Source organism: Dipodomys spectabilis, unplaced genomic scaffold, assembly GCF_019054845.1.
Source record: "Dipodomys spectabilis isolate Male_0828 unplaced genomic scaffold, ASM1905484v1 ptg000095l, whole genome shotgun sequence".
Classification (NCBI taxonomy): domain Eukaryota; kingdom Metazoa; phylum Chordata; class Mammalia; order Rodentia; family Heteromyidae; genus Dipodomys; species Dipodomys spectabilis.
In genome coordinates, this window is record NW_024870772.1 from 23,435,241 (window position 1) to 23,447,579 (window position 12,339).

The 12,339-nt window shown below is 36.1% G+C and overlaps 1 protein-coding gene across 1 annotated transcript in view; it reads left to right on the forward strand.

The window, feature by feature from the left end:
- The window catches only part of Itm2b (integral membrane protein 2B), a 28,115-nt gene extending 17,937 nt beyond the window's left edge, over positions 1 to 10,178 (forward strand). Inside the window, exons 2-6 of the mRNA XM_042685303.1 lie at positions 783 to 911; positions 3,229 to 3,435; positions 5,185 to 5,295; positions 6,654 to 6,804; positions 9,425 to 10,178. Coding sequence (XP_042541237.1) covers positions 783 to 911; positions 3,229 to 3,435; positions 5,185 to 5,295; positions 6,654 to 6,804; positions 9,425 to 9,510 — 684 coding nt within the window. The 3' untranslated portion in view covers positions 9,511 to 10,178. The remainder of the gene's footprint in view (positions 1 to 782; positions 912 to 3,228; positions 3,436 to 5,184; positions 5,296 to 6,653; positions 6,805 to 9,424) is intronic.
- The last annotated feature ends 2,161 nt before the right edge of the window (positions 10,179 to 12,339 follow it).

Below are 12,339 nucleotides of genomic sequence, written 5' to 3' on the forward strand. Positions count from 1 at the left end.
AACTTGGTCCTTTTATTGTTGTTGGTTGTGGGGCTTAAACTCAGGGCCTGGGTGTTGTTCTGAGCTCTTTTGTTCCAGGTTAGCACTCTACCCTTTGAGCCACAGCACCACTTCTAGTTCTTGAATGGCTAATTGAAGATAAGAGTTTCACAGGGATTTTTCTGTTCTAGCTGGCTTTGAACTGTGATCCTCAGATATCATCTTCCTGAGTAGCTAGGATTACAGGCATGAGGTGTCTAGGACTTTGTCTTTTATTTTTATGTTTTTAAGATTCTAATTGTGTAAAGAATTTTCTTTCCTATTTTCTGTTAGCTTTTTCTTGTGGATTATTAGAATGGTTTCATACCTGGAATAAAATATTATCTACCTAGATGTAGCAAGCTAAGAATTTTTATAAATAACCTGACAGATAACCCTGAATCTGTAATATACAAGGTTTAATATCAGGATACTCTATGGGGAAGTTGTGTTTGTAACCTTTTCTGAATTTTACTACTAGAAGATTTGTCAAAAGTTGTGCATAGAAAATAGAAGTGTCATTGCTCAAGACACAGTTAATCGGTGGGGTATTAAGAATTGGCAGTAAGAATACTTCATAAGGACCAATATTCTCCAGCCAGTTGGATGAGTCTTGGCACTGCTCCTAGGTTGATTCTGATACGAGTCTAATTCCTTCGGTCTTTTCTGTCTCCATTTATTAAAATGATAAAGCTGAGGGTTTTTTCTATCCTGAGATTCTGCTTGAAGCTCAGTGTTGACTGGCTGTCATTTTCATCTTTTAGGACCCAGATGACATTGTGCCTGTGGGACAGAGAAGAGCCTGGTGCTGGTGCATGTGCTTTGGGCTCGCATTCATGCTTGCAGGTGTCATTCTGGGAGGTGCATACCTGTACAAATACTTTGCACTTCAAGTAAGTAGTTAAAAAACAAAACAAAACCTTTTTTTTTTCTTTTCCATCATGCGCATTAGAAAATTGTCCCTGAGGGGCTGATGGCTTAGTGTTAGAGTGTTTGCTTAGCATGTATGAAGCCCTGTGTTCGATGTCTCAGTACCATGTAAACAGAAAAAGCCAGAAGTGGCACTGTTGCTCAAGTGGTAGAGTGCTAGCCTTGAGCAAAAGCAGCTCAGGGACAGTGCCCAAGTTCCAGTAGTTCAAGTTCCAGGACTGGCGAAAATAAAAAAGAAAATAAAGAAAGAAAATTGTTCCTAACTTGTTCTAAGTTTGTTTCTGTGGATGGCCTTTAGCCAGGGGGGTTCTGTATTAAAGCTGTGCTTAACCTGATCACGTGCTTTCCACACCTGTTAAACACATAGCTAATAGAAGCAAAGTAACAGAATTTTTAGATGTTCCTGATTAAAATAAGGACTTAGATTGTATGGTGATTTATTTCAAAATTAACTAACATTCATTAATAAGGAAGAGGGTGTATAGTGTTATTAATCACCAGTTGGATAAATACATTAGCCATAAATGCTATCATTGAGAGCCAGTTTGCTCTATCCACACAGTAACCTTTTGCTCTTAGGACCAGAACATACTGTCAGCATGTTTCTACAGCTTCCAAGTCACTGGTTTGTTTAAAGAACCATGTGACTACAACAGTGATACTGAAGTAATTTAGGATGACAGTTGCTATTAACAGTGTTTAGTAGAATCTCATAGATTTTCTCCCACTTAATTATGATTTATCTGTTGTGTTGTTATGTTTTTCCTAGTAATAATTCAGGAGTTTGTATATTTTTTTTCTTTTTCTTTCTTTTTTGACAGTACTGGCATTTGAACTCAGGGCTCAGACTTGCTGGGTAGATGAAAGTCATACCCTTTGGTTTTTAAGTAGGATCTTATGGTTTTGCCTATGGTCAGCCTCAGACCACAGTCCTAACTATGTCTCCTGAATAATGGGGCTAACAAATGTGAAACTCTATGCCAGACTTGTTTGTTGAAATGGAGGCTCATCAACCTTTTCTTTTTGCCCAGGTTGACTTCAAAAACCAATTCTGTGGTTGCCCGGGATTACATGCATATGTTGCCTAGCCCCATTTAAGGAATCTTGCAGGAGAAATTTATTTTAAAATTTCCATAAATATTTCAAGTGTTTCAATGTTCTAAACTTTAAAGAAAACAGTTGACAAATACATTTTTTAAAATTCAAATTTAAAATTTAATTTTGAAATATTCCACCAGAAGATATATTTTATGCTCATTTGTTGTATGTCATATGATTATGACAAATTGGTAGACATTACTGAAATACTAGGAAAAGCATCTTAAAGTATTTTTAGCAAGAAAAAATAATTTGCTTTCCATTGTCCCCAGATAACATTTGATGCCAAACTGTTATACACATATATACACGTATATACACACACACACACATATATATATATATATACACACACACACACACTCTTTAAATCTGGAAAGATAAAATAATATACATATTTGCTGTAATACCATCCACTTAATTGTGATACAGTTTAAGGAAAACTCAGAATTTCAGAAAAATTAACTGTCTTTGGAATTAAAAGGGAAAAATCACCAAATAAATGAATGTCATCAGCAGTTTTGAAAGTGTGTTCTTCTTGGCAGTGGCTCATTCCTGTAATCTTCACTATTCAGGAGGCTGAGATCTGAAGATAGCAGTTCAAAGCCAGCTTGGACTGGAAAAGCTGTGAGATTCTTATCTCCAGTTAATCACCAAAGAGCTCGAAGTGGAGTTGTGGCTCAAGTGATCAAGTGCTAACCTTGAGAAAAAGGCTCAAGAATAGTACCCAGGTCCTGAGTTCTAGCCCCAGGACCTGGCACAAAAAAGAAGAAAGGAAAAAAATATATATATATGTATATATTCTTTCTAAAATAATACGAGTTGATTCTGAATATGTTCTTTTGTGAACAAAACAGTGCCTACAGGTAGGAGTAGGCCTATGTATTTCTTTATATTTGTCACCAAATGGATAATTGTTTTTATATTCTGTTTTTATCTACCACAAAAGTAAAGGGGAAATCAGTACTGTTCTCCTTCTCTTGAAGCCATTAAAAAAAAATAATACTTCAAAAACCTGGTCTTAAGGAATGTGTTAAATCTATAATTAAGCTGTCTGACTTGTCATCTGAAAGTAAGAGTTTGCAAGCTGAATGGTATTTAATAGAAGTGGCAGCTTAAGTAATGCTTACATTTAAAAACCTGTCTCATACTGAATTGCTGAGGTGTTTAAATTCTCTGTAGCCAGATGACGTGTACTACTGTGGAATAAAGTACATCAAGGATGATGTCAACTTAAATGAGCCATCTGCTGCTGCCCCCGCTGCTCGCTATCAGACCATTGAGGAAAACATTAAGATCTTTGAAGAAGATGAGGTTGAATTCATCAGTGTGCCTGTGCCAGAGTTTGCAGATAGTGATCCTGCCAACATTGTTCATGATTTTAACAAGGTGAGCCAAATGTCCACAGTGGTAAAAAGAATGCAGGTTCTTTAAATCCATCTTTTGCGGTTTTGGAGTCCAATATTGCTAAATTATTCTACCTGTAGTTTAGATTTTACTTAAAAAATAGATTTGGAAAAGCTAAGCATGATGACAGATGCGTGTAATCCTAGCATTCATGAGATTGAGGTAAAAGAATCAAGAGTTCAAGATCAGCCTGGGCTATGTAGTAAGATCCTGTTTCCAAACAAAAAACCCAAAATGGACATGGGTTTTTCAGCCCTACAAGAGAACCTATTCACATGTGGTAGCACTACTGTATCTGAAGCTGACCCCTTACTGGCCTGACCTTCCCATGTCTTACTGTTGTTTCTTTCCTTTGCTTTGTTTGCTGGCAAACAAAGTAGGTATTTCTTACCCATTCCTACATTTTCTTAGGTAGGAAGTCAGTTGTGTGTCCATTCCTTAGTAACATTTTCAGAAATTAATAATTACTAAGTTAATTTGTATCTTGAGGGGCCTGCATTTCCCCCACATTGTCAGCGTTTTTTATGTAATGCAAAATAGCAGATGCCCAGAGTTACTTGACTCCAACATTTTGCCATATATATTTTATCTCTTTCTTTCTCATTTGACACTTTTCCCCTAAAGACTTAAGTTCTTATCTCTTTAAGAATGAGAATGTCCCTCTACATAGTTATAAGCATCATCATCACATAATGGTGATGTATTAACCTGAAAATGAACCTGATACTGGGTCCCTGTGGCTCACACCTGTAATCCTAGCTTCTCATGAGGCTGAAGTCTAAAGATCATGCACTGTTCAAAGCCAGCCCAGGAAGACAAAATCCATTAAGATTCTTCAGTTTACCAGCAAAAAGCCAGAAGTGGAACTGTGGCTTGAGAAGTAAAGTGGCAGCCTTGAGCAAAAAACCTAAGTAAGAATACCAGGCCCTAAATTGAAGCCCTAGTACCAGCACACTCACAGACACAAAGAACCTGATAATATAGTATTAGTTATCTAATGTATATTTTAATTTCCTCAGTTCTTTTATCCCAAGAATTTGTTTTTTCAAACCAGGGTTCTGAGATGTACAAATTCACTAATCAGTGAATCACTAATTTGGCTTTTATGTCTTTGCCATGATGAATACTCAAACATATCAGTGAAGTTAGCTGTGCAAACTTTTGTGCCTTTCAAATACATCTTTATTTAAATATATGTATTTATAAACCATTTATGAAAAATTGTTTCAAGATAATAACCTTTATCAAAAGCAAACATTAAATAATAGGTACTACTGAGAAATCCAAGTGTTTGCATGGTTTGGTCTAACTTAGTCATCAAAATAATCCTATAAGATTGTCCTTGTTTACTGAGCTTTCTTACTTGAACTACAAGAGACAAAAAATAATTTCAGAGACTATTTCTTTAAAGATCATCCTAATATTTGAGGTACATAAGAGAGAAGGTAATATTTACATAACCACCGTCAGACCTTGTAAGTAGGGGTTAATTAGCTGGCTCATAGGTATTTGCAGTTAATTTTAGCAGGTATAGTCATTCTTTATTATAGAAACTTGTTAAGAGTTTCACTTACTAGCAATAACTTCCTCTTCTATTCCTACTTTTATGTTTGTTCCACCAAATTCTTAATTTCTTAAAATGCAAGTGATTTCTGCATCCTAAAGATGGCCTATATTAATGTAGCAGTTACTCTTAAAAATCACAAATATTAACTATAATTATCTTCTCAGAGACTCACTGCCTATCTAGATCTTAACCTGGACAAGTGCTACGTGATTCCTTTGAACACTTCCATTGTTATGCCACCCAGAAACCTGCTGGAGTTACTTATTAACATCAAGGTATGAAGTATTTCATATTTTCTTAACTAGGGATGTTGTTATAGAGTCTTGGAATTCCCTGTTGAAAAGTTAGCCCTATTGGAGGCCATCTTATGAGAATATAATCAAAAGAGTTTTACAAAGAAGAACTAAGACAAGTAATTTTATTTCAGTAATGTTTTATATGTTGAAATGAAAATACAGTTTAAGCTGGGCACCGGTGGCTCACGTCTGTAATCCTAGCTACTCAGGAGGCTGAGATCTGAGGATCATGGTTCAAAGCCAGCCCGGGCAGGAAAGACCTTGAGAGTCCTATCTCCAATAAAACACTAGAAAACCAGAAGTGGTGCTGTAGCTCAAGTGGTAGAGCACTCGCCTTGAGCTGAAGAGCTGAGGGACAGTGTCCAGGCCCAACATTCAAGCCCCACAACCGACAAAAAAAAAAAAAAAATACAGTTTACTGGGGCTGAGAAGGTGGGTCAGTGGCAGAGTGCTTGCCTTGCATGCATGAGGCCCTGGGTTCCATTCCTCAGCACCATATAAGCAGAAAAAGCTGGAAGTGGTGCTGTGGCTCAAGCAGTAGAGCACTAGCCTTGAACTGAATAGATGAGGGAAAGTGCCCAGACCCAGAGTTCAGGCCCCATGACCGACCAAAAAAAGAAAGAAAGAAAATACAGTTTATTGTGGGGAAGGAGGCACACACCTCTAATCCCAGCACTTGGAAGTGGAGGCAGAAAGATTGGGAGTTTTAAGTCCACCTTGGGCTATATATAAAACCCTGTCTTTAAAGAAAAAAAATCATACCTACAAGTAAACTTTCTAAAATTATGTTTAATGGATACCTAAAAGACCAGAGAATATTATTAATCCTCAGTTTAATTCTGATGCCTTATCTAGATCTGAGGAACCTTTTTTATGCCAAGGGCCATTTCAATAACATCATTCATGGGTGATACAAAATTATCAATACAGGAAGACAGCCGTAGACAGCTGTTGATAGGTATACATATCTGTCCCATCCTGTACCAAAGGACTTTTGAGGACCTTTTATGACCAGCAGCCAGGCTTCCTGTTCCTCATTCCTGAGTGTAAACCAAAGGGAATGGTTCTGTTCTAACAAAGCTCTTGTTTATAACCAGCACAGTGGCACACACCTACAGTACTAACCACTGTAGAGGCTGAGACAAGAGGATTATGAGAGCCCTGGAGTTTGAGGTCAGCTTAGGCAACATAGTGAGAAGCTTTCTCAAAAAAAATATAGAACTATATTTATAAAAATCGGATGTCAATGCCTATTAACTCTTAAGAATTCTGTTTTTCTAGAGTGTTGAGAATATGTATTTGAGATATTCATATAACATAAGACTTTCTAAATGTAGGCTGGAACCTATCTGCCTCAGTCCTATCTGATTCATGAGCACATGGTTATTACTGATCGCATTGAAAACATCGATCACCTGGGCTTCTTTATTTATCGACTTTGCCATGACAAGGAAACTTACAAACTGCAACGCAGAGAAACTATTAAAGGTAATGTTTGCTTGTTCAATTTTAATTATGCTACCTTTTTATTTTACAGTATATTTCAAAAACTACCATTACTGGTGCCTTAATTGAAATGGAAAAAATAATAATCAGAACATAAAGATGTTGGGGGGGTGGCGGAAGGAGGATGGGATGGGAAGGGGAAACAAAGAAGGAGGCTACAATGCTTGATAAGAAATGTACTCATTATCTTGCCCATGTAATTGTAACCCCTCTGTACAGTATTTTCACAATTAAAAAAAAAAACCATAAAGATGTCAAGCTCAAACACCTATTTATACTGAACCTTTGCTACCAAAGGGTGATAGGTTTTTTAATAAGCAAATTATGGCAAATTAAAACAAAGTAAATATCGCTTTAGTGGCTATAGAAACGAAGTAGTTTGGTTTTGTTTTTTTCTATACATCTGGTCTGGCAGCAAGTAGTAGTGTGCATTTAAAGTAATATGTATCCTGAAAGCCTGTATTTTCTATTTGCGCATATTGCTTGAAGCAAAGACCAGACACATGGAAAAAGTATTGTGCTCATACTTTTAATTCCTTTCTCCCTTTGGAAGGTCAGATGTTAGTGAACCCAAAGACTCTTATTCATGATAGAGTTTCACGATTACTTTGCCCCAGTAACATTGGATGTTTTAAATTCTCGCTAAAAGAGAAGCAGTGAAAATGCAAGGAAACTGTCCCCCATCTAGTTTTCACTTTGCATTCTCCATGTAGTAAAATAGAAGCTATACAGGGTGATGAAAATGAATTTTAATTTTCTATTAATTTTTAATCAGATGGACATGAAAACATACCTAGATTTAGCTAAGGAGAGTAATGTTTTTTAATGTTAAAATTCTGGTAGGAAAGTTTATTTTGTAGCTTTATAGTGTTGAACAATTGAAATGAAGTCTAGTCATTAGTATTAATATGCTTCCTGTGAGTGAGAAAATTACATACAACTTTGGACGGGGTGGCAGGGGGTGGGAAGGGTGGCGGGGTGGGAGATGGAAAGGGATGGGAAGGAGAAACAAAGGAGGAGGCAACAAGGTTTGATTAAAAAATGTACTCATTATCTTGCCCATGTAATTGTAACCCCTCTGTACGGTATTTTCACAATAAAAAAAAAAGTTAAACACTGGAAAAAAAAAAGAAAAATAAAATTACATCATGTTCTGAAAGTATTCTATATATATATAGATAGATACAGATATCTATCTATACATATATATAGAATACTTTCAGATTTCATATAATCATCTTAAACTTAAATTCATTCCTTAGATGGAAAAATTATTGAGAGAATCAAGACATTGAGATACTTGTCCCTTACCTTCCACTAGCCACCCTGGTTTGACTTTGTGTCTCCTCTGTGGCTCAGCCACTAAGAGTCTTTACTCTCTAATGGTCTCTTGATACCAGATGCTCAGTTGTACTTTCAGAGATGTGGATGTAAAGCACGAAAGTTGCCTTTTGAGTCACTTTGAGGGTAATCAGTCACCTTAGAAAGAAATTTGGGGTGAGGAATTTAGAGCATTGACACAACTGATGTAGTAGCTTTCCCTAACCATTTGACTTAAGTAAAAATCAGGATAACAGTATGTCCCCACTTCTTCCAAAAAGAAAAAGAAATGACATGTGACAGAACTGTAGAGAGTAAGGAATTGTCATTCAGTTTTGCTGTTGTATGATTTCTTTGGCCTTCTGTCACCTGGCCAAAATGCTTCCCTAGCTTTATATTAGTGCTTTTAATAATACTGTTCTCCTACCTTATGAGTCATTGGACACTTGCTCCTTGATTTCTTACATTTAAAATTGGCTTGGGGCTGGGAATATATCTTAGTGCTTACCTAGCATGCATGAAGCCCTGGATTTGATTCCTTAGTACCATCCTTAGTACCACATAAACAGAAAAAACCAGAAGTAGTGCTGGCTTAAGTGGCAGAGTGTTAGCTTTGAGCAAAAGAAACTCAGGGACAGTGCCCAGGACCTGAGTTCAAGCCCCAGGACTAGCAAAAAACAAAGTTGGCTTAGTTCATAGTTTTTAAAAAGTTAAACTGATAGGATGAAGATTGCTCTTTTTAATGTGCATTTCTGAGTACCCGTACCCATACCCACGGTCCTCTTCAAGATGGAGACTGTTTCTAGTACCTTTCAAGCTGGTAAAGGTATAAACAATCTATTATACTATTATCTGTGAAAATACCTAATCCAGAAAAGGAATTAAAAATTGTTTTTCCTAAAGGATGGGCTAGTGGCTCATGCTTATAATCCTAGCTACTCAAAAGGCTGAAATCTGAGGATTGCAGTTTGAAGCCACTGTGGGTAGAAAAGTCCAGATCTCCAATTAACCACCAAAAAGCCAGACATGGAGCTGGGGCTCTAGTTGTAGAGAGCTAGACTTGAGCAATAAAGCTCAAAGATAGTTCTCAGCCCCTGAGTTCAAGTGCCAGGACCAACATAAAAAATTTAAAAAGTTAATTTTTGTAGTATGATAGACTAAGTATAGAAATTCATAGAACAGAGTGAAGTGCTTCCATTAAAATAAATAATACCTGTGAGAATTAATATGACTATTCATTACTAAAGAACCCAAAACTTAAAAACTTTTCTTTCCCAAACAGGTATTCAGAAACGAGAAGTCAGTGATTGTGTCACAATTCGGCATTTTGAAAACAAATTTGCCGTGGAAACTTTAATTTGCTCTTGAACAATCAAGAAAGACACAGAGAAGTTTAATATCACAGCCTAACCCCACCCTTTGTATTTCGTGCAGTGATTTTTTTTAAATCTTCTTTCATGTAAGTAGTAAACAGGGCTTCACTGTCTTTTCATCTCAATAATTGAATTAAAACTATTACCTTAAAAACATTCTTTCTTCTTTCTAAGTGTGGTGTCTTTTATATATGATTTAGTAAATGTATGAGGTCATAGATATATAGATATGTACTTTATCATAGATAAAGTACACTTTACCATAGAGCTTAGGCATTAGTAAGAATTACAATTACTTTAAATCAATTATCTGGGTTTTTATGTTTCCATTATGCATTTTCAGGAGAGGGGGTTATCAAGAATACTCATATATATGCATACATTAAAGTGGACCACAGTGACTTAACTTGTTGTTAGTTGCCCTGCTACCTAGTTTTAGAGCATTTGAGCACACATTTTAGTTTTTCTTTAATTGAATCAGCAGTATTTTTAATGTTGCATTTAACTATTAAAAGTATGATTTCTACCTTGATGTTTTAATATAATAGGCATCTCCTGTAATGATATTTTAGAAAATGTTTGCAATTTAAGAAATAACTTGTGTTACTAATTTGTATAACCCAAACCTGTGCAATAGAATATAAATATCACAAAGTTGTTTGACCACTGTGTTGTTTTTCCCATATAATAAAACCAAAGAATAATTTGGTTCTTCCTATCTTAAGATAACCCATTTGACAAAAGAAAGTATTTTTTAAAAATCAAGTTCTCTATACACAATGGGTAAAAATCATAGATTGTTTTAAATAAAAATAAGCCATTACTTAACCAAACCATATTTCTTTGTGGATACTATTAAAGTAACATTTAAGACTCAACCTTGAATGCTGCTGCTTAATATACAATGGTGGGGTTTTTTGTTTTGTTGTTGTTCAGTGGAAAAGCTGTTATTGAAGCATAAAATACTGTGCTTTTCTGGAGCATTTTGAATTAAAGGAGTTTTTTTGTTTTTGTTTTTTGTTTTTCTTACGGAGTCTTACTATGTGACTCAGGCTGTTGTTAAATGATTCTCCTGCTTCAGTCTCCTAAGTAACTGAGACTACAGATACACACCTCAATCCCTGGTGATGGTGGTTTTTATATAAAGGTTGCTTTCTGTCTGACATAATTCAGACATTACCACCATTAGGTAATCACCAGTAAGTGATTTGCTACAAGTTCCAGAGAAAAACACCTCAATTCTGCTTTTAAGAGGTCATAGTTTTTTAACCTTCAAAACTCCATGAAGGATTTGGTCTGCATACCAGTTCCAGGTCAAAAGGATATTATGTGACTTCTGGCCCTTGGTAAAATAAGAATTGCTTTTCCCTGTCATCCAGGATCTAAAATTTTTTCAGAGGATTACGCACATTTGGGAGCATATGATTTATGTAACAAATAATGGGTATACCTTATATGCTTCACAAATGACATTGTATGTTGAAGGTATATCATCTGCAAAGGAAAACCTTCATGGAGATTTACGGCATAAAAAAAGAGACTGATGAACAGTCACAGTTAAAATACATTATGCTCAGTAGTGGTGGGGGGCGGGAAGAAGAGGTAGAGCTTTGGGAACATATGCACAAGGGGTAATGAGATTTTTTAGAACGCACAGTGCATGGACTCATGAAGGAATGATATATGCCATCTTTCATTTTAATTGGTTTTTTTTTTTCCTTTTTGAGGTGCTGGGAATGAACATAAGCCTTTATCACAAAATTATATTCCCAGACTTGTTATATGCTATCTTGAGGGTGTTCAGATTCATGGGCCACTAAAGATGGTTTGTATTTTATGAGACTTATACACTACCAACTGTACTAAGGAGACACTTAATAGTTTATTATTTTAGAGGAAAAATGTTAGTTTTTGTTTTGCTCACTGATAATGTGATATTAAAGTAGCAAACTGCAGGAACAATCCTAACTTCTCATTGACTTCATATAGTCATAGACCAGTGTGATAAGCATTGTCCAAGTTTCCAGGCACCCATATTTTTATACTTCATTACAACATATTTTATTTAAATTTTGTAAGATTTTTTTTTTATAATCATCTTCGGAAAGTAGTTGATACTGCTTCAGATCATTCATAATTACTGTTTGGTCAGTTGGTCTCACACGGTGCCCATAACTTTATTTCCATTACGAATACAGTTATTTCCCTTAGAATCAGTGGAGTAGAGTGCCCATGTCAACCAAACTCAGTCATTTAGGTATCTCTTCCTAGCAATTTGTAACTCCAAAATGATATTCTAGGCTATACCCTTTGAATTCATGTGCCATGAATTCAAATTTGTGATATGGCGTGGAAAAAGAACAGAAAATGAATGATGCAAGTGACAAGCTTGAAAGACAATCAGAGGTAGACATTGGTGAGTCACCCCTGTAACCCTAGCTACTGAGAAGGCTGAGATCTGAGGATCATGGTTCTAAGCCACCTCAGGCAGGAAAGTCCTTGAGACCCTTTATCTCCAATTAACAATCAAAAAGCCAGAAATGGAGCTGTGACTCAAGTGGTAGAGCTCTGGCCTTGAGCACAAAAGATTAGGGACAGCTCCCAGGGCCTGAGTTCAAGCCTGGGACTGGCACCAAAAATAAATAAAAAGAGAGACCAGTTTACTAGTAGTTCCAAGGAGAATCAGAGTTAGTACTACATTTGGGCTGATATATCAGCCTAAACAACAAAATATAGGTGGAATGGCTTATAAACAGCAATTAATTTGTTTCTCCTAGTTCTATAGGCTAAAAAGTCCAAGATGAAGGGGCCTGTATATTCTGTA